Source organism: Lycium ferocissimum, chromosome 12 (genome assembly GCF_029784015.1).
Source record: "Lycium ferocissimum isolate CSIRO_LF1 chromosome 12, AGI_CSIRO_Lferr_CH_V1, whole genome shotgun sequence".
Lineage (NCBI taxonomy): Eukaryota > Viridiplantae > Streptophyta > Magnoliopsida > Solanales > Solanaceae > Lycium > Lycium ferocissimum.
In genome coordinates, this window is record NC_081353.1 from 37,511,185 (window position 1) to 37,533,609 (window position 22,425).

The 22,425-nt window shown below is 35.5% G+C and overlaps 3 protein-coding genes across 4 annotated transcripts; 1 reads left to right on the top strand and 2 right to left on the bottom strand.

Annotated features, from left to right (window-relative positions):
- Positions 1 to 5,181: 5,181 nt before the first annotated feature.
- On the bottom strand, positions 5,182 to 11,833 carry LOC132039928 (probable CoA ligase CCL12). 2 transcript variants are annotated; one of them, XM_059430486.1, is made up of 14 exons: positions 11,220 to 11,833; positions 10,097 to 10,226; positions 9,717 to 9,976; positions 9,245 to 9,446; positions 8,648 to 8,688; positions 8,241 to 8,369; positions 7,883 to 7,956; positions 7,570 to 7,790; positions 7,331 to 7,425; positions 7,040 to 7,256; positions 6,732 to 6,857; positions 6,116 to 6,214; positions 5,640 to 5,846; positions 5,182 to 5,453 (listed from the first exon to the last, which is right to left on the bottom strand). In XM_059430486.1, exons 1-14 carry the CDS (start codon positions 11,480 to 11,482, stop codon positions 5,340 to 5,342), a joined length of 2,178 nt encoding a protein of 725 aa, XP_059286469.1. In that variant the 5' UTR covers positions 11,483 to 11,833; the 3' UTR covers positions 5,182 to 5,339. The 2 variants fall into 2 exon arrangements, with proteins under 2 accessions (XP_059286469.1, XP_059286471.1); XM_059430488.1 differs by lacking the exons at positions 10,097 to 10,226; positions 11,220 to 11,833 and having other exon boundaries at positions 9,722 to 9,860.
- A 902-nt stretch (positions 11,834 to 12,735) lies between these two features.
- LOC132038916 (serine/arginine-rich SC35-like splicing factor SCL30A) lies at positions 12,736 to 16,459 on the bottom strand. The gene is made up of 5 exons (XM_059429408.1): positions 16,302 to 16,459; positions 15,818 to 15,895; positions 14,672 to 14,836; positions 14,136 to 14,267; positions 12,736 to 13,312 (listed from the first exon to the last, which is right to left on the bottom strand). The coding sequence occupies exons 1-5, from the start codon at positions 16,457 to 16,459 to the stop codon at positions 12,994 to 12,996; spliced, it is 852 nt and encodes a 283-aa protein (XP_059285391.1). The 3' UTR covers positions 12,736 to 12,993.
- A 3,192-nt stretch (positions 16,460 to 19,651) lies between these two features.
- Positions 19,652 to 22,278, top strand: LOC132040516 (uncharacterized). The gene is made up of 2 exons (XM_059431171.1): positions 19,652 to 21,889; positions 22,060 to 22,278. Exon 1 carries the CDS (start codon positions 20,160 to 20,162, stop codon positions 21,792 to 21,794), a length of 1,635 nt encoding a protein of 544 aa, XP_059287154.1. The 5' UTR covers positions 19,652 to 20,159; the 3' UTR covers positions 21,795 to 21,889; positions 22,060 to 22,278.
- The last annotated feature ends 147 nt before the right edge of the window (positions 22,279 to 22,425 follow it).

A 22,425-nucleotide genomic window follows, 5' to 3' on the forward strand; every position in this document is an offset into this window, starting at 1 on the left:
ATGCTTGATGTGATGGCATGACGTATGTGTTGGGCGAAATTAATTAACTGAATGACTTTCTCTAATTAGCTTGGGAAGCTTTCTTGACACTAGAGATATGAACATTGCTATTTGGAACTACTTCTTGGGTTGATATTTGATTCTCTTGAATATCGTACATAGCTTAGTTTGATAAGTCTATTCCTTGAATTTAGTTCTTGTACTCATTTTTAATACGTAGCTCACTATTAAATTAACTAATTGAATGACATTTCTTGAATTAGCTTCGAAAGCTTTCTTGACACTTGGTATTTGAAATATTAGTATCTTGAACTATCTTATGATTTGGTGGTCCTCTTGAAATGTCGTACATTGATTAAGTACTTGATGATAAATCGAATAAGCTTATGTCTTGAATTTACTTTTTGCACTCATATTTGACACATAGCTCACTATTTAATTAACTAATTGGTGAACCTTTTTGAATTAGCTTTGGAAAGCTTCTTGACATTTGAGATTTTGAATATTTATATATCGAACTATTTTATTATTTGATAGTTGATTCTCTTGAAACAATTATACCTTCATTAAGTACTTGATGGTGATTTTGATATGCTCATTTCTAGAATTTATTTTTGTACTCATTACATAGCATACATTTTGATATGAAATGTTATTTAAGTTTATGTGTCACTATATGCTTAGCGATAGTTTGTTACTATCGTAGGTGATGTACCAAAGAGACTTGAGGATGGCCATTTGAAGTAGACTCATTGGAATTCTAGATGAAGATCAGATTTGCATAAGCATGTTTATTTTGTGGACTTTTGGGGGACTTGTACATATGATCCATGGGTTACACTTAGATATTCACTTTTGAATGAAATTTGGGTCATGATGCTAATACTTTGTAACTTGATTTTGAGAGAAAAGGATAAAAATAGTCCCTTAACTATGATAGTAGGTTGAAAATAGTCCCTTAACTATGCATAACGATTTTGGTCCTTTAAGTTTGCCACGAGTTAACAAAAATGGTCCCTTAACTATGAGGGTTGGTTAAACATAGTCCCTTAAGTACGCACTTGAAGGTCCTTTAAGTTCGCCAAAAGTTAACGATTTTAGTCTCGACAAAATATTCATCGAACTCTATTTGTTAGATTTGACGAGAACTATGAAAATAAAGGAAAAAATTAGCGAGAACTCTAGATTAACTGTTGGTCGGTCATAGGAAAAAGGCGAGGAAAAAACTACATACTTGATAATGTCGAACTCGGAACACAAAGACCGACGGACTTTGTCGATTTAAATGATCCATTCGTTAAGTAAAATACACTAGATTCGTTTTCTTGAGAAACTCGAGAAAAATAAATACCTCCGGTATAGTGATTCTTTTTTGAAAAAAAAATAGTTTCACTTTTTCCTCAAAAATAAATGATGGACTTCCGTTGGTTTTCGTAAAAAATAATAAAAATTAAAAAAATAGTGTCCCTCGATTTTATCCATCGGTTTCCGTCCATCGTTTTTCGCTTGTTTTTGGTAGTGACAACTTTTTTTAGTTTTACGCTATTTCTAATTTATTTGTAAAGTCTAGTGTATTTTATTTAGCCGATGGATTCCCTCGGTTTTTTAATCGACGAGTTCGGTCTTTGTGTTTCGAGACACCACTTCCGGACATTATCAAGTCTGTAGGTTTTTCTATAACAGAGATGTCCAGTCGATTTCATCTGAGGTATTTGAGTTTCTTTAATAATGTGTACCTCTAGATGTGAGTTCTCGCTAATTTTTTTCCTTTTTTACGTTCTCGTCAAATCTAACAAACAGAGTTTGATGAATAGTTTGTCGGAGACTAAAAGTGTTAACTTTTGTTAAACTTAAATGCATACTTAAGGGACTATTTTTAACCAACCCTCATAGTTAAGGGACCATTTTTGTTAACTTATGGCAAACTTAAAGGACCAAAACCGTTAAGTGCATAGTTAAGGGATTATTTTGAACCTACTCTCATAGTTAAGGGCCATATTTGTTAACTTATGGCAAACTTAAAGGACCAAAACCGTTAAGTGCATAGTTAAGGGACTATTTTGAACCTACTTTCATAGTTAAGGGACCATTTATGTCCTTTTCTCTGATTTTGATGAATGATTTGACTATTTTGGGAGTGTACAAGCCCAAGTCTTGTAATATTTTAAATTTGGTGCTCGCATTGAAGTTGGAGAACTTAACTAATTTGTTTTTGAGATTGAGAGTTGAATTGCATGCTTGGTCTGAGTCTTGGAGGTTGTAGCATGAAAAATATTCCTTTACTGAGTGTTTAATGAATTCCAAAGTATTGAAGGAAGGCAAAGTAGGTGCTTTCCATTTTTGTTATAATTGAATATTTACATTTTAAGGGGGTTTTTATGAGACTCTACTACGTTGAGATGTTGTATTTTGAACCTTATTAATATGGGCCTATTTCCGCTACCACATGATAAAGTCATTGTTTTAAATTTGTTTCTTCTAAATTTTGTGTTACACTCGAATTACATATGTATTTATAATTTTGTTCTACTCGTGAACATGTTGTCAAATAAATTTTGTCCTTAAATTTAGTTATTAGTTTATTTTGCAAAAATAGTTTCGGGACTAATATTTAAATTAGTTAGTATGGATTAATTTCGTTAAGTAGCGTCCTCCCTAGGGGCTTGCCACAAATTTTATTAATGCATGAACTGACAATTAGTAAAACGAACACATTCATTTTTCATACTAAAAGTCTATATTTAAATCTGAGTGTCCATTTTATTTTCATACTGTATGAGATAAAAAGAGTAATATAAGAGGTAAAACCAAAAGGGTTTTTGATGCGTTTAGTTAACTTTACTAACATAACTAAATAGTTGTAAGAATATATATTTTTAACATACTTTCTGCTTGATATCCTACATGGCTCGTTGGGATGTCCATAATGTCAATTGCTTACTCTTTTCCTCTAAGGTCAAAGAGTGTTTCATGTTCTCCATTAATCACTAGTTTCTTGTTCAAATCCTCGCACGATTTGAACGATTTATCACTAGTTTCTTGTTCATATCCTCGCACTATCATTATTCATCGAATTCTTCTCTTTTGAAGCATGGGTTAATTAGTATAACACTCCTAAGGCGGTCATCAAAGAATATTCACGAATATGAACTCCTAAGGTAGATCAAGGTTTCAGGGACAAATATTTGTGAAAGCCCCCTTCATACTCAATAATATCAATTTTTATAACAAGTACTGTCTAAATCTATCAAGAAATCTGTTAGTTTTTATCATTGTTTATTGTTAACTTTTGTGCTTGATTTTTTTTCCCCCTTTAATCTTCGGGTTTTCAAAGTCCTGGCTGGATTAATTCGCATTCAAATTCGCTCTAGAAACGTCCATTAAATGACCAAATTTTTAACTTTCTCATGCCTTTCAAAAGCAGTATCATCAAGTCAATTAAAAAGAAAGAGAATTTGTAAACTACTACATTATTATTAGATGAATAAATGAACATCATTTGAAAGATAGTATTTGGTGGTAGAATTCAAGGCCTTCCAATAAACTAACAGAGTGTAACAGATCGTGAGTAATTAACTAAACTATTTTTTGAAACCAAAACTGTTTAGGATTTGATATTTGCTAATTATTATCTAAATAGGATTTGTAATTAGAAGTATACAAGAATAGGTTTTCTAGTTCAGTTAAAGTAGGTTTTTTTACTATTATAAATAGGAGCTTTATTCTCCTCGACAAAGCAAAAATTGAAGGTGTCTTGTCTTCAAATTATCAATTTAACTTCAATGGCTGAGCATACTGGAGAAGAAAATCTGAATCTGAATCGTTGTGATGATGTCATTGAGATGGCTGAGGATGGTGAAGTAATGGCTGCGAGAATGCAGTTCGTTAAATCCCGGATTCACCCAGTTCTTGAAGGAGTTGAGAAGGAAATCAAACAACTCCAACTATTACTGGACACCATAACTACCAAAATGAAACTCCTCACCGGACACCGAAAAGTTTTTCACGATTTGGAACAGATTGTGATGAATCCTGGAGATTTCCAAGCTCAAGGTAGCAAACACACCTATCTCTGTTTTTATTTTTCTAGCTGATCCATATATTTACGCTTCCCCTATCCTTCTTCTGCCTTCATATGCGAGTCCGGAACCAAAATGACCCTAAAAAAAAAAATATTAGTACCAAAATAACTTTAACGCAGTAAAATACTGCATTATTGGACTTAACCGTTAAGTCCAATAACGCATTATTTTGGTGTCATTTTTTGGTTGTCTTTTTTTTTTTTTTTTTAAATTATCACACTTTTTCCGTACTTTGGTCATAGATTAATCATCCTTCTTCTGCCTTCAGCCTTCATATGCAGTAAATTAAGATGCAAAAGATTGATGATGACAAGAAATCGAGCAGTGATGATAGCATGTTTTCTGTTTTGAATAAATTCCGCGAGTTGCTGGGTATCAACAGTGCACAAGAGTTGAAGGTGGAAGATGCTGATCTGAAAGGAGGAAAGGAGACCTAATGCTTGATTTTGACGTTTACAAGTTAGGATTGTCTTCATATTTTATGGTGTGGAGGTCTTTCCTACAAAGTTTCTCTGGTAATAATTAATTTATTAAAGTAGTGAAGTATTAGAGTTTGTTATATTACTCTTTGGCGCAGTCATTAAATATTACATTCTATCTTCTCAAGGTGCTCTATCAAGTATCAACTAGCTTCCTTTTAAACCTGATTAACTCCTTCCTGTGAGAAGTTGTCTATAATTTTAATAATTTAGATTCTCTAACCTAGAAGTTCTTTACAATTTCTGCTGGCATATCATTCCTGGCAAGATTAAGAGACTGCTAGCAAATATTGGAGTTAAAGTAAGCATACAGATACATAATTATGAACCAAAAAAAAAAAAAAAAGCCCCACGACATGAGGTAACCAATAGTAAACCTCTGAAGAACCACACAGTGACTGAAGAATCCTTGATTTGTTAAGCAGGAATGATCGAGTGATGGCTAACATGATACGACACTAGCTGCAACAACAACATACCTAGTGTAATCCCACAAGTGGGATCTGGGGAGGGTAGAGTGTACACAGACCTTACCCCTACCTTGAGAGGTAGAGAGGTTGTTTCCGATAGACCCTCAGCTCAAGTAAAAGCATATCAAAGAAGTTCGAAAACGAAAGGGGAAAAAAACACAGTGGGATAATATGTCACTAGCATAGTAGTATTATATTACATGGGACAAAATAATGACAACATCGTATCTTCTTGCTTGCCCTGATCCTTTTTTGCATATATGTATATAAGCATATTACAGATGACATACCAAGACTTGAGGTTTTAGCTAAAGTTTACTTTGTATCTGAAGATCTTGCTTCCACTGGTCCCTAAGAACTCTCCTCAACAACTTATTTGAAGCTGTTCGAGGGAACATTGGAACTATCTTCACGGAGCTCACCTAATAACGATAAAAAAGGAAAGTGCTTATATCTCCATACTGTATATATTATCTTATAAATTTTTGAGGTCTGTTTACTTAGACAAGAAGTGATTGTTTGTATATCTTTCTTTCCTAACTGACAAATTGTTTATAATCTCTAATTGAATGTAACCTTATGTGCTTAAACCTTGAAGAGGTACAAACCTTGAATAAAGGATTAAGATTGCTTTGAATGGCTCTCGAGAATCTTTTCTTCAGTGTGTCTGATGAAATAATTATCCCCTCCTTGAGAACCACAAATATAACTAGCTGTTCTGGGCCACCATTTGGCGGGGCAGCACTGACTGCAGCAGTTTCCAGGACACTCTCATCAGCCCGATCACATACACGCTCAATTTCTATTGAACTTGTCTGCAGAGAGAAAAAAGATTCGATTTGAGTATTGATGCCAGAATCAATAAGCGCACACCATAAATGTTTCAGCTATCTAATAAATTCAAACACATGGACGGAGATAGAAATTTGTGTTGTGCTCTGATCTTCAAGTGCATATGAAATTATATGAACTTTATATTATCTCGCCACTAGCTTGAATATCTACGAGTGGAAAGGAATATCAGTAGAATATAAGCACACAGACTAGAAAACTTGGATTGATAGTGGTGGACTGATAATAGTACCTTTATACCTCCAAGATTCATGGTGTCATCGGCTCTGCCGTGAACAACAATATAACCTCCAACAGTTCGCTTTAGGATATCACCATGTCTCCTTAGTTGCTGGAAATAAAACCGCAGCATTAATTATAGAAGCAATGGCAGCAATCCAGTTACTTAATAGCTACTCAGCAGTATCCCCAAAAAAAAGGCTTGAGTTTTGAGTCTATCATCCGGAATCTACAGTCAATGATCATACCCTATTATCTAGCCGAAGAACTTGGTCGTCCAAAATCAGCAGAAGAAGAAGCAAAAAGCATAGCACAAAGACATTATTTTTTCTTCTTCTTCTTCTTCTTCTTTTTTTTTTTTTTTTTTTTTTTTGGGGGGGTGGGGGATTAGTTTTTGGACAAGGAATTTATCAATTTGAGAGTCAGCAGTCAGAACTAGTTGATCAAACAGTTTCACTCTCTAGAAAGGAACCTTATTAGCTTAAATTCCATATCCGAAGCTAGGAAGTAAAGATTGAGGCAGTCTCCAGGTAATCCAAAATTCAATTTCACATAGTTCAATAGTAAAATGCTAAGAGTTGTAGGGAAAACCCAACAAAGAACACTACTTTTCTACGACATGTGCTTACCATATCTTTGTATATTGGCATTCCCTTGAAGTACACTTTCTCATGATCAGCATTCAGCAATCTATCACTAGCTCCCATAGAGGTAGGAAACAAGCCAACTTCACCAACACAAGCTTGATCATCTGGCTGGAAACAGGTTAAATATCAACTTTTATTAAAGCCAAAATCTATGCTTTAACATTTCACATGAATCTTTTTTTCTCATTTATGAATAGAACATCCAGGAATTAAAATGACAAATGATTCAAAAAACACATGAGTTCTCAATAAACTGAAGATATTTAAAATGCTGTAGAAAGCTCTCTTACATAAGGGCGCCCATCTTCATCTAAGATGACAAAACCTGTGGACATTGTTGCAGAGCTAAATGCTCCAAAAGCTTGTGGTTGAAGAAGATTTCCCATAATGTAACATGACGCTAGCTCTGTGCCTCCACAGCATTCAATAATGGGTTTATAGTACACCCTTGAAGAAAGCCAAAGGTCATCATCAACATTAGAGGCTTCTCCAGTACTAGCAAACGTCCTGCAGATGCTTTCATGTTAGATTTTCCCACTAACAAATTGGTCTTATCTTCAGTACTTGAACTCAAGGAGTACCTTATCTTTGTCCAATCAAGGCCTTCCATACACCCAGTACTTTTCCAAGTCTTCACTAAGCCAGGAACAGTCCCCAAGACAGTAACTCCTGCATTCTACTAACACATGGAGGGTAGAGAGAATAAATAAAATTTAGAAATGCAAGTTTGGCTGCAAAAGATAAAGATTTTTGTATAGGTCTCTTAGACACCTAAAATGAACATGAAGATAAAAATTTCTCTACACACATAGGAGATCACCTGCACAAATTTCCCAAAACCATGGTCTAGAGGAGATCCGTGATACAGAGCTAGAGTTGCACCAGCTAGAAAGCAGGAGTAGATTAGAACGGGTCCCATCACCCATCCCAAGTTTGTGGGATAGCAAAAAACATCTCCAGCTTGAATATCAAGATGAGTCCATGAATCAGAAGCACATCGGATGGGAGACAGGTGAGTCCAAGGTATTGCTTTTGGATCTCCTGACGAAGGCAAAAAGAACAACAGAATCAACAAGTTGCACAAGATGCCACAGCCAAAAATACATTATGTAGTCTCAGCAAGGATAATTTACCGGTGGTTCCTGATGAAAATAGTATGTTGGTAACAGAGTCTATGGATAGATAAACTGGAAAATAATAATTTGGCCTGCCAAAGAAGAAAATATTATCAAAGCTTAAATTTTTACAGCAAGAGAAAATAATTCGATAGTCACAGCAATTCTTTATAAATCCTTGGAGAATGGATGAGATTGGGAATAAAAGACCAAATTGAGCATAATCCTGGATTGCCACTAAAAGTGCTATATATTGCCATGATAGATTCACTGATTTTAAACTATTGTCAGGGTCATACAGACTAGTACCAGAATTTATCAATTGGGGAACATATTCACCATAAATGTTGTTGGAGAAAAAAAGTCATTAGATTACCTGGGAAGATGACTGACACTGGCCAGAAAATCCTTCCATGATAGATCCTGGTTCCTTAATTGAACTTGTAAATCCTCCCCAATTGCAGGAATTACAATAGCTTTAAGTGGAGCAGCTTCTTTAACTCGACTGCAAGAGTTAGAGAGCATGAACCATGTATTCACTATGTTCATGAAAAAATTATGTCTCTGCCATAGTTCAAGAGGAAATATATTTCTTTCGCTAAGGGGAAATGATACATCAATCCTTCTTTTTATTTTTCTCCTTATTTAAATTTACTTTTTCGTTGGAACTTTTGACTGACAGTATCTTGGTGTTTTTGTCTTCTTTTTTCCTTTTTGTTCTTTTCTTGCGTGGTGAAGAACGTGTAATTTTTGGTTGGGAGGAAGATAACATTAGTCACTTACCTATACAAGGGGAATCTTCGGCCTCCTCGCACTATGGAATCCTAAATTTGCATAAAGCTTTGATGTTAGAAATAATCATACACAATTTAAATGTAGCTCTGCTGATATTAAGATTAACGTCATCAGCTATACAGACTAATAGACAATAAAGGTGAATATCCAATCAAAATAAGGTCCTCTAAATTTGAATGTCTCTTTCTATGACATAAATTGGAAGGCAGCTATTTCTTATTCGTATGTCCTGCAAAACTTCAAATCCCGTAATATTGTCTGATTGATCATTACCTAAAAGGGAATAATCACACCGGGGATGTAAGCCATTAACAAACATTTAGGGGATTACTGACCTGACATGATATAGAGATAAAGATAAATATCATGTCCTTGAAAACTAGTTAAGGAAGAATTTTAGAGATTGCAGCCCAGAGGAAAAAAACAAATATATGGAAAAGGCCAATCTAGTTGAAGATATCTAGGACTGGTTGTTTTATAGGTAGACCAAAACCATCTCTTGGTGGATTCATATTATTAACACTGCAATGCAGAAAATATTCGGGAAATGTGTCCCCGTATATGTTCACTAGAAAACCAAATTACCTGTGTAAATACAGCCTTAGCATTAGACACTCGTAAACGGACTGCAATTTCCTGTGCAGCAAAGCTATCAGCAATTGATACTACAACAAATCCAGCAAGAACAATGGCCAAGTATATAACAACTGCTGTGGCAGTCATTGGCATGTCAATGGCAATCGCATCTCCCTTTGAGAACATGTTATCCAGTGCATTTGCCACCATCCTGTGGAAGAGGCGATGAGTAATGTCTCCTCAATTATGAAAAGAGTGATTATGACAAGAAGGGAGCATGAAGGGGGGTTTAAAGGCAAGTTACGTATACGAAAAGACAACTCATGATCATTTGCAAGACAACAGTATAGTGAGATGAACCACAACAACAATTTAATCAGCAAATGGCTTTACTTTCACCAGGATCAGTTAGAGAACACGAACTTCATTCAACCAAATATGAACAGAATCAACAGATATTAAATGCGGAGTGGGAGCCTACATTACTTGTTCTCTCAGCTGTTTCAATGTCATGCAATTAACTTCTTTATCATCATTCCCTTCTGCCCTCCATACAATGGCCACACTATCATCCTGCCTGTTACAGTAATCGCTCGAACGCACACAACTCTCGGCTATATTCAGAACTGAACCAGGAAGCCAGTTTCCTCCACGTTTTGATTTGTCAGATGTATCCAGTATGCATCTAGGGGTTTCCAAAAAGTGAATTGGAAGTTCCTTTAATACAATTGACCAGTAAATCTGAAAAAAAAAAATCCAAATTATAAGCTCCAAGTAAGAATAGAATGTGGAATAAGAATAGAATGTGGAATCACACTCAGCAACCAGAAATTCAAGGTCAATACTGAAACAAGAACATGCCTCAGGATGCTGAACACAAAACCTCTGAAATTCTTTAAAACTTGAGATCGGATCCTTGTATGATGTTCCTAAAAGCTTCGGACAATGAGTTTCCATTATGCGGCCCAAATTTGTGCGTCGAGATTCTTTCCTGCATTGAGAGAGCAGTTAATTAGCTGATCAAGGGCAAGAAGGTTCAGGTGAGATTTAACTAATACGCAACTCTAAAAACTAAGTTTTCCTAACTGTAAACACTTTCAAGCAGCAATGTAAAAGTTTTCAGAAACAAAAAGTGTACCATTGCTAAAATTATGTGTAAAATATACTCAAGTGTGCCATTGCTAAAATTATGTGTAAAATATACTCCATCCCTCCCAATTTATGTGGCACTTTTGCTTCTCGAGAGTCAATTTGACTATGTCATCTTCACAATATTCTACATGCAGGTACAATGACAACAACTAGTCTCAATTCCAAACTAGTTGGAATTGGATATATGTATCCTCAAAACATATATTCAGCTCCATTTTTGAGTCGTTTCAACTAAATAACTCACATGCAGGCATCACTATAAATTTTGCCAATGAAATCAAAATGACGACAACAGAAAGAGAACAATTTACAGCTCTTAGTCCAAGAAATTAGCTACCACAAACTCAACAATCATAGACCATCAAAAAGATCAAATTTTTTTAATGAAAAGATCGTCTGCTCTAGCATCCCATGAAAACCCATAGAGGAAAACATATATAAAGAGAGAACGAGGGAGAGTAAACCTATGTCATCTTCACAACATTCAACATGCAGGTAGAATAACAACTAGTCTCAATTCCAAACTAGTTAATTAACAACTAGTCTCAATTCCAAACTAGTTAGAATTGGGTATACGGATCTTCAACATACATTCAGCTCCGTTTTGAACTAAAAATCTCACATGCAGGCATCACTCTATATTTTGTCAAAATGAAAACAACAGAAAGAGAACAATTAATAGCTCTTAGTCCAAGAAATTAGCTACCACGAACTCAATAATCCTAGATCATGAAAAAGATCCAATTTTGAATGAAAAGATGGTCTGCTTTAGCATTCCGTGAAAACCCATAAAGGAAAACATATATATACATGATAGAGAGAGAGAGATTACAGAGAAGGGAACCAATAGAGAGGAGGTCCATTATCATAGTTATGGTAAACAGAGTAGTAAAGCAGCTGATGCAGGCCATGTGGGTGTGTTGGTTTCAGCAATTTCCGAGCTGCAGTGATCTCACGCCATACATCCTTTCCATCCAAACCCACTTTAGCTATTGCTGCTTTCACCTCTCCCATCAACCATTTTGCTTCCTCCTCTCCTAATCCTGCTCTTACTAAATCATCCAAACCAACTTCACTTATGCTCTTCTTTCCCATCTCTCACTAGAAAGCAATGGACAAATATGCAGATAGCTACGCAACTGTCATATGTCTTTACCCCTCTCACTTTAAATGTTCTTTCACCTGACTTTCTCAAATTGTATCTACTTTACAGGCAAAATATTTTACTCTTTTTGTTTAACGCCATTTCATTCGACACTTTCAGATGTCACTATGGAAAACATCCTATATTTATTCCAATAAATCAGTTACATGGCAAAGCACTTATTTTCATGGTGCTATTAGTCCAAAAAATTATTTTCCCTTGTTTATATTATCCATATATTAGTGATAATATTTATTCCATTTCATTTTATGACTTGTAATTTGCAATAGTTTCCAAATATAGGTGCTGCCTGTGCTTTAAGTTTTATTATTAGTGTAACTTCGGGTCAACCTTAATATTTTTGTTTTTACTGTTAATAGGTAGAGGATTTGGCACCTAGATATAAAAAGGGGGTAGGTAAGTGTACGTAAAAGTTAGTTGGAGCATGTGATTTTAAATGGAGAAACGTGGCTATGCTAAATCGGGGGTTAGTTTAGATCATCAAATCTTCATATATTCCAATTGAGCACCTAAACATCTAATAGAGTGTTTTTATTCAACACTGCACTCAAAAAAAAAAAAATTATATCTGTTTTTAAGCATCCATTACATAAATCAATAAAACTCAATAATCCATAAAACGTCATGCATAAATCAATAAAACTCAATAATCCATAAAACGTCATGCATATTTCAATTGATACTAATGAGTACACATAAAACTCAATAAGCCGTAAAACATAATAAATTTCAATAAGCCATGTAGCTAATATGCTGATGTGTATACATAAAACTCAATTGATATTATACACATAAAACGTCATGCATATTTCAATTGATACTGATGTGCATAAATATAGGAGTAATTAACTTATTTTCGTAAAATACAATTTAGGAACACATTATCAAGTGTTTAATTACGCAATTGAAAGAGGCCATACTTGGTGCCTACATGAAATCTACTAGCAAGTTTAAAGGGTGTTGATGAATTTGACCCCTTTAATATATCCATAATGTGAGCTTTCAAAATAATATTATCCACAAAGCTCAAAAAAAGAAAACAAATCAAATAAATAGATGTATATCGGAAATCATTAAACTAATCTGAAAAAACGAGTTAACCAAGAATAAATTAGGGGTGAAATATTTGGTCAAACCAAACACAGATTGTAAGCGCATGATCGAAGTGAAGAGAGGCACCAACAGCAATACACGCAGTCTCACAATAACCCGTCTAACGAACATTAGTCAACTGCCACACAATGAAGAAAGAGCAACTCCACAATGTTATCCAATCCATGAGTACTAATAAAGTACAAACAAGCAAAAGAAGCAAGTTGAGAAAACGATCCATATGGATCGTCACTACTGGCAATTGCTGAATCCCATGAGAAAACTAATTAACGAACAGAAAATCACATCATGTTCTTCAAACTACACCATCCATGCCCAAAAGAAGAGTTCAATGCCTCGGGGACACGTCGCGGTCAGGATTCCTGGAATAATGAACAGCATCAGGGCTCCTGCTATGGCTAGGGCTCCGCCTCCTGCTGTGACTCCTAACTGGAGAACGTGCTCTCACCGGAGATCTTGCCCCAACTGGACTCCTTGACCCATTATATGGTGGAGAATGCTCCCTGACTGGACTTTGACTGTGGCTTCTTGACCCATTGGGTGGAGATTGCTCCCTTGGAGGGGATTGCGAGTATGACCTCCCCTGACCCCCACGAGGAGAATATGATCTCTCGCGGCTGTATCTTTTCTCTTCAGGCGAAACAGACCTGCAACAGAAGGAGATATATTGCGAATCAGAGTTAGTTCACCACCAGGGCGTAAAGAGGGAGCAACTACATTTGGACCAAATTACTAAACCAAGGGACTCCAAGTACTCATGTGAAATGCCACATGTTTAGAAGTTGCAACTACAGCTTTTAGTTTCAGCAAGTTTCTCTGCCATGGATAGGATTAAGCAAAGAATCTGCCCAATCACTCGAACCAAGTATAGAAAATGAGGCGGGGGGGGAAGGAAAGACGAGTTCTGAAAACTTTTTGAAAAGGAATTGAGTGCAGATCCCACCCAAGAAATCAATAAAGCAGGTTTTATTTACCCAAGACAATGTTCCCAACATTCTCATTCTCAAGATCCAAAGGCTATTCCCTCACACTTTGACAAATTGAACTGGAAGGGGTATTAATGCTTGAGTTCATGATAGCTGTAGCAGACCAGGGAAATACAGAAGCTTTTAATTTCTTCTCACCTTGATCTATCGCGCTATCAGATTGACATCCTTGAGTCAAACATGCATAAAGTTGAGTAAAGATAAAACCAAAAGAAATCACAACGTATGAAGAAACGAGAGGCCAACATATTCTTCAGGCAAATTAATTGGGATGTCTATCATGACACACAAACCAGAATTTTGATTCCTAAGAGATGCTTCAACTGATTTTTTTGAGATTGAAATTCCTAAGTGATGCATTAAGTGATTAAGACCTAGTCGCTGTCATTCAGAATGATCTTAAAGCATCCATTTTCCATCAATCCCCACAAAATTTCAATTATATCACATTTGTGTCTAATAAGTATCAGAAGACTTAGCATACCTTGAGTATTGCCTTCTCTTAGGTGGAGAGTAGTAATCACGGCCGCGGGGAGGTGGAGATCGTGAATACCGAGGAGAGTTATGGTACCTAGGGGGAGTACCTCTTCGATCATAATTGCGGCTACCCCTACCACTACAAGATGAAACATTATAGTGTTAACATATCAAGAAAGAACAAATATGACAATCCTTATAGGCACTAAAATAGAACAAAAACATACATTCATGACTATCAAACCAGCCATTTGGAAAACTTAACATCAATCTTCGTTACAATTCATGATTTGCAAAAACAAGGACTTAATAGCGAGAAGAATACAGTAAAATGTAACAGAGACTTTACAACTCTATTGTCCAAGAATTTGAAAGAGCAACAGAAACGACTGGCTAAAAGAAAACATCCAAAACACAAACAAATTCATCCTTTGAGATGATAATTCACAAACCAAACTTTGGTACTAAACCACATGAAACTACTGTTCAAGCAGACACAGATAAACGGAGAATTCACGAATGAGAAAAATATTACAAAGATACCTTCCACGCTCCCTAGCTCTCATTTCTTGGGGCTTTTTCCTGTTCTCCTCAGCAAAAACTACCGTAAGTTGCCGACCTTGGAAAACCTGACCATCCATCTGATACTTAGCTTCTGCTGCATCAGCAGGATCCAGATATTGGATAAATCCAAAGCCACGTGGTTCACTGTGAAGTAAAAGAGAAAGGACAAGCAAGAGTAGAGGGAACACAAGAAACTGTGTTAAGACAACGTCAAATTACAGTATGCTTCAGCAAGTGGGTGTTAATCCAATCTATAGAACTCGAGGGCTGTTTGAATATCCTAGATAGAATACGACAGCGAGCAAATTTAAGCTTCAGAATTGTAAGGCAACTCTGATGGGTAAACTTACCCCAACAATTAGAATTAAAACCAATATATTTGGAGCCAAAATCAAATTAGCTTCTAAGAGAAAAAAGTGTGCAGTAAGAAGAGACTTGCCTAAAGACTTCCAATATTTCCAAACAGCCCGAAAACAACAAAACTAAATAATCCCCATAAATCGGAACGTCTTGATAAGCACAGAAGCAAGCACATGGCTGCTGACCTTGCGTGTATCAGTTTAAAGATGACTTGAAATTCTTCAAGACGTGAAATCTTGAAATCTTCACATTCTATTGATATCCATATTCCTTCCAATCTTCACTACCATTAACATCACCTTGAACTCTTACTACTCGATTGATTGTCAAGAGCTCTCTTACTACTTGAAAGTGTCAACAGAACTCTTACTACTTGATTGAAAGCTCCAAAACTCTTTAGTATCACTGCTACATCTCAACAATTTTAATAAAGTGTTACCCAACATGACATAACAAAGAGTAAACAACAGAACCCAATATAAAATAAAAAGTAGGCAAACACCAGCAAAGATTTCTGTCAAACTTGAAAATAAAAATTAAAAAAATTGATGTAATGAACTGACTATCAAAAACTAAAATATAAAATATCTAGCTCCGGAAGATGATAGGGCATATATTGGACTGTATAGGACAAAGTATCTAAGATATGATATGTATGAAAGTAATAACTCCCTCAATTGTTCATTCTCTCTTCCTTCCTTTCTTTGTCTTCTTTTAAGGAGGCAGGAGAATTGTGTAGATAACTACAATGCAAAACAAGCTCACCGAGTGTAATAGTCTCTCGGCAAGTAAATATCTTTGACAGGACCAATTTGCCCAAATGGCTTTTTGAGGTCTTCTGGCCTGCACACAAGCAGCAAAGTAAATGACACGCCAAGCTACATGCATAAATTCATGGAACACCTAAACCTAACATAATGTAACTGAATTAGTCATAGGAATTATAACTGTGTATTACGACCGATGTTAGCTCCTACTCAGAAAGACAAGAAGAAGGTAAGTAGCTTCTACAGATGGCTCCAAAGAGAGGATAGATTTCATACGATTAACATTCTTCAATCTTATTTCGGCCCCACATTGTGGCCTCAAAACAATTATCCTATGCATGTTTTCTAATTTAGTGCACATTGTATCCACTACAAATATGTAATCAATCACTTGTCCACAAAGGAAAAACAGCTTAATGGGTTAAGCTAAAAGAAAATGAGCCTCGTATGATCCGAGAATAAAATGTTGACAAAATGCATACCGACAGTCATGGCGAAGATTGCGCACTAATAGAGTAGTTGGATCATCTCTGCTACGACCACCACCACCACCACCATAGCGACCCCCCCTGGGGCTTGGGCTCCTTCCTCTCCTTCCATAACCTCTTGGGGGTGATGGGCTGTAACTTCTTCCCCTCATTTGCACCAACTTCGTCGAGATCTATCATAAGTTCATAGAATGAGAAGACTAATATACAGACAAAAATAATAGCAATCAAAACATACTCAGTTTGATTTTTTTTTTTTTTTCATAATCAGGGAAAAGAAGCTTTGTTCCTGAGAAGCATGTATGCCCCAACCTTTCATTATAACATGTTACCATAGGCATATGAATAGCCAGTATCGCTCTACTTGAACAAGAACAAGAGGGAGACGAAGCATTTTCTTCCTAATTATGGGTTCCAAATATAATTAAGTTGGAAAAGCACAAACTAAAAGAACAACACACGATATAATACCAGTATATCAAAAATAAAATGGTATAGCCATTCATCATCTATCACAAAAAAATCCACAGATAAAGCATTTGCGTTTAGGGAAGGTAATTCAGTATTGGAATGTGATTGGCCCGGATAGAACAGAATGAATATAGAGGAATCATATAGCAGACCACAAGTAGTCGGACTGACACACCACACCATTGACTGAATAATCGATAATGTGAAGAAACGATCAGCCAATATGAATACTTGATAATTTGCTGACATCTCAGCAGTCATAGTTGCAAGGGACTATGGTAGTCGTATCATCCCAACCCCATAATGCATTTTTCAACTAAAAACGAGGAAAAGTAATAAAAGGGCCAATTTTACTATAAAGAAGACCACCGCAGGCACTATTCTATTGAAAAAGTAAAGTTGAATAAAGCATAGAAATGGAGTTTTGGAAATACAAATAAAGAAGCAAAATAGGAAGAAGAAATGGTCATAAAGTCTGGGTGTCATCCCGTTGTTCAAATCCCCATAAAGTATGAATACTACTGTGCTGTAATTTAGAAAAGAAAGATTTGTTTTGGTCCTTAATCATAAAGATAGTTTTTTGATGCTTCCATTTTTATTTTTTTACTGAAATAACTCCAACACAGCAATAGATCTCTCACAATAACTCCAGGACTAAATCTAAGGGCTCAAAAAAAAAAAAAATCAATGTCAAATTGGTAAGTAGTTGCAACATATCAATAATAATTGCAGAAAAAGCAGTCGTAAAAAGGGGATTGAAACAGCATAGCATGTGGCAGATCCACCCCAATGTTTTTTCAGCAAACCCACAACACCAAACAAAGACGAAATAGGAATACAACTAAAGAGACGACCTGGAAGATCAATTTCAACTAGAATATATGCGACTATATAATATACATAAGAGATGATATACCTGAGAGAGAAAGAGAGAGAGACGGCGGTGAGAGAGTAAAAAGATTGATTGGAGGGAGGTTTATTATTAGGGCAAACGCTGCCAAACTAGAACCCTATATATCTATTTTCACTTTTTTCTTACTCCATTTTTTTTAATACCTGGCTAACCTTTTCGTTTTCCCAATTACCCCCAAAAAAGTGCCTGACGCCCACTCTCTACCTTTTTTTAATTTTTTCAATTTTTTTTAAATAAAAATAAAAAATTGAATTTTCATTAAAAAAAATGAGTTTTAAAACAAATCTTTTTTTAATTTGAAAATTTGATTTTTTTTAAACCATTTAAAAAAAAAAAAAAACCATGGATTAAAAACTGAATTTTCTTTTAAAAAAAGGATTTTTAAACACTTTGTTTGTTTTTTTTTTAAAAACCGTTTTTGAAAAGAAAAATATGATTTTTTTTTAAATATGGAAAAATTTGTTAAAAATATGGAAAACGATTATTTTTTTAAAATGTCTTAAAAAATCTTGATTTTCATGATTTCATTTTCTTAGGACACTTTTATTTTTCAAATAAAATCCGAAAAGTGTTTTTCTTGTTAAAATGTGAAAAAGCTGAATTTTTATAAAATTTTGAAAAAATTAATTATTTTCTTAACATGGAAAACCCTTTTTTAAAACTAAATGTGGAAGACTAGATTTATTTTCAAATTTTAAGAAAATTGATTTTTAAGAAAAAAAAATTAAGTTTTCCCTTTTTAGGATATGTCTCTCAAAGAGGTAAATCTTTAAATTATTCCATTTTAAATAAGTTTTGGCTAATATGAACGTATAAGAATTCGTGTGTAAAGATAAAAATATGTAATATGAATATATATTTGGTATCAACAACTTTGTTTGGTTGGTTTTTATTATATATTTGTTTCATAATATATGATTATATTGAGCTAATATGATATTGAAAGGATTAACAAATGTTTATCCCGATTTAGGTAATCAATTGAATTTGAGAAAGAAAGACAAATTTTAATCTATTTTGGGCTAATATGCTTTAATGTATAAAAATATGTATATGAATATATATTTATCAACAACTATTAAGATGTAAACGTTGATGATTAGAGCTTATGATATTGTCAACCCCGATTAGAAAGAAAGACAATGCTTTAATGTATTTTTTGCTATTACAATATTCTAGATCTTATTTATAACCCTTTTTGCCCCTTATATGGTTCAGCATATAACATAAAGCCTTTTAGAATAAGAAAACCAAAAGGATAAGGTTGGTAAAGATGCCTCGACACCCGTATGTGGTTGTCGGTACAATGTGACAGAACGATCTTGACGCGTGGCCATTTTGTAACTGATTAACAAGACTAACGGCCACGGTCAACTCGGTCATGGTGAAACCAGACTAACGGCCACGATCAACTCGGTCATGGAGAAACCGGACTAACGACCACGATCAACTCGATCATGGAAAAACCGGACTGACTGTGATGCAGAGTTTGGGCCGGAGATACCGGACCAAACAGATTTGCTTCACTTTTCTTAGATCAACCGCAGATGGTGCAATTCCACCAGTCTGAAGGAAAGACTCGGTACCCATGCCTGTCTCTTCTTATCCCCGGTCCCCGAAATAATAAAATGAGAAAAAAAAAGGTAACGACGCGATAACACCAATCAGTCATTACATAAATATGACTTTTCGTTATTATGTAATGATGAATTTAACAATACAATACATTAAAATTAAAGTAACAATCAAAATAAATATTATATTTAAACTAACAATACAGTATAATATAATAGTAACAACCATGCCAACAAGCTGTACTATATTTGCGTGATTATATTTTCATACTCAATGCTCGAACGAAACTCGGATCAAAGAGGGATAAATCCACAAGATTTTTCTCTTTTAATATAAAATAAGTGATGCTATATAAAATATGATAAACTAATTTCCTATACTCTTCCTCCGATGATGACCACAGAAGGAGCTTGTGACAGCTCACTAGACTCTTCTTCGGAACCTAAACAGCCGCAAAGCACAGTGTGATTAGTGTAAAATCAAAACTCTAGTTCTTCTAGCCAATAAAGATACAGAACCTATTCACATCAAATCTGCTGAGGTTTGTCCTAATTTCCTAGTACTGTTTTTGCTGAAACTCCATTAATCAATCCTTTTTAGCTTTCTTCATAAAACTTCATCAAGATCCAATCTTTTCTTCAAATCTTGTCCTTGTTCCCTCAGATAATATCAATATACAATTTTTCCTAGCTACCCTTTGTTCCTTTCGATTTCATCTATATTCTTTTCTGCAGCCAGACATTCTTTTTGGTTACTCATCAACTTCAAGATTCAATTTTTATTTGTTACTTAAGGGTAAATCTCAGATCAGAGGTGCGTGAACCCTAACATTAGTTCTCTCCTATTTTTTCACTTTCACTTCCAAATTTAGCTTCTTGTTATTAATTGTCTACATGAAGGAATTGAATTCAACAACAGACCCAATTGGGCAAAACTTAATAAAGAGTATAAGCAATGTGTGCTTCTCAGTTTTTGTTTTCTCAGTGCTTGTATTTACTATAGTTGCTATCACATATCAACCTCCTGATCCATGGGAATCATCTAGAGCCCTAACTATGGTCTTCACTCAAGTTGAAAATGCCACTTTCAAAGGTGACAATTCTGTCCTCAAAACCGGTGAGGATGTTGATAATGCTCCACCTGTAGGGGCTTTTTCTTTAGTGCCAATAACTGAAGCTTCTATTGAGAAATCTGAAGAGAAGCTGCCAGCTGAGATTCTAAAATCAGGATGTGATGAGAATTTAGTTGTTAATTGTTCAGATCCAAGGGTGTTGATCACCATTGAGAAATTCAATTTGAGGGCTTTCAAGTCCATTGCCTTTTTGGATTATCAAACTCCCGTGAATGGGTCGAAACGCGATGAGTGTGATGTGGCATGGAGGTTTAGAAACAAGAAAGAGAAATCTTGGAGGAAGTACAGGGATTTCAGGAGGTTTAGGATTGGGTTTACTGATGATTGTAGTTACAAAGTAGTTCATGCAGGTCGTTGGCATTCAGGGGTAAATGCACGGCGTCCAAGAATCCGAGTTAACAGAATTGCTCCACCCGTTCGAGACGAGGATATCAATGATACACTTCCAGTCATCGGATCAGATTCAGCTTTTAGAGACGGGAGATACTTATACTATTCTCGTGGTGGTGATTACTGTAAAGGAATGAACCAATATCTATGGAGTTTTTTATGTGCTTTGGGTGAGGCTCAGTACTTGAATCGGACGTTTGTGATGGACTTGAGTGTGTGTTTGGCATCCTCATACACTCAGAGTCATACGGATGAGGAAGGGAAAGACTTTAGGTTCTATTTTGATTTTGAGCATTTGAAAGAGGTTGCATCCATTGTCGAGGAAGAAGACTTCATTAAAGATTGGAAGAGATGGGATAAAACTCATAAGAAGAGAATCTCTGTAAGAAAAGTTGCAAACTATAAAGTGTCACCCATGCAACTAAGGAAGGACAAGAGCACAATTATATGGAGGCAGTTTGATGGCCCTGAGCCAGAGAACTATTGGTATCGTGTTTGTGAAGGGCCTGCTGGTAAATACATCCAGAGGCCATGGCACTCTTTATGGAAATCAAAGAGATTGATGAATATAGTTACTGAGATTAGTGGAAGTATGGACTGGGATTATGACGCTGTTCATGTTGTTCGTGGAGAGAAAGCTCTGAATAAGGAGTTATGGCCCAATCTGGATGCTGATACATCTCCAGATTCCCTTGCCACAAAGCTTCAAGGAATGATAACACCTTGGAGGAACTTGTATGTTGCCACAAATGAACCCTTCTATAATTATTTTGACAAACTTAGATCTCACTACAAGGTACATTTGCTTGACGATTACAAGTATTTATGGAGTAATACAAGTGAGTGGTACAATGAAACAACACAACTGAATAGCGGACGCCCTGTTGAATTCGACGGATATATGAGGGTTGAAGTGGACACCGAGGTTCTCTATAGAGCAAAGACTCAGGTGGAGACATTTTATAACTTGACAAAGGACTGTAAGGATGGGATTAACACGTGTTAAAAAACTTAAGATATTTACTGCGGTTTATACGTTGATTCAAACATCTTTTTGCCTGTCTTTTTACAATTTATTCAGTTCTGAAGAAGTGCATCCTCCTTTTGTCTCCGAGATCTCACTATTCTTCTATATTTGCTTTTCCATTGTGGAGCCCGTAAGGGCAGGAGATTAAAGTTTTTCTTGTTAGAACAATGATTCAGGAAATGCAGCAGTGAAAAATAAAATTATTTGTCTCCCAAACCTAAAATGAATGAGTTCTTGCAATTACCAGCTTGGGATTCCCAAAAGATGATATTATCTTGGAAAGGGAGCCTAATGTTCATCTTTCATGGAATATATATGTGTATGTATATATGTGTCAAAGTTTCAACTGTATGTTTAGAGTTTAATCTGAAGATAGATGGTATTATCATTGCGAGAATTCTAACTAACTGGTTTACCAGCAGATAACTTTTTCCCTTTACCTACCGTTTTGCTTCAAGTATTATCTTGTGGTGTAACTGTGCTTTCAGGCCCTTAAGTCGTAAGTTTTCCGGATGATTTTTCTAAAATAAGTTCGAGCTGTGGTGGGCATGTCCCAATGGCTTAAGGGGCAGTGCAAAGCTAAGCTTAATCTCATCCTAATTCAGATGAA

Bases quoted from the DNA above. Each gene is read 5' to 3' on its own strand.
- LOC132039928 (XM_059430486.1), bottom strand. From the start codon at position 11,482: ATGGGAAAGAAGAGCATAAGTGAAGTTGGTTTGGATGATTTAGTAAGA. The intron at 7,257-7,330 runs GTACTCCTTGAG...AAGCATCTGCAG, and splicing joins CTTGATTGGACAAAGATAAG to GACGTTTGCTAGTACTGGAG. The intron at 6,215-6,731 runs GTAAGCACATGT...TTTTATTTCCAG, and splicing joins TGCCAATATACAAAGATATG to CAACTAAGGAGACATGGTGA.
- LOC132038916 (XM_059429408.1), bottom strand. From the start codon at position 16,459: ATGAGGGGAAGAAGTTACAGCCCATCACCCCCAAGAGGTTATGGAAGG. The intron at 15,896-16,301 runs GTATGCATTTTG...GCTTGTGTGCAG, and splicing joins AATCTTCGCCATGACTGTCG to GCCAGAAGACCTCAAAAAGC. The intron at 14,268-14,671 runs GTATCTTTGTAA...TTCATCTTGTAG, and splicing joins AGAGCTAGGGAGCGTGGAAG to TGGTAGGGGTAGCCGCAATT.
- LOC132040516 (XM_059431171.1), top strand. From the start codon at position 20,160: ATGAAGGAATTGAATTCAACAACAGACCCAATTGGGCAAAACTTAATA.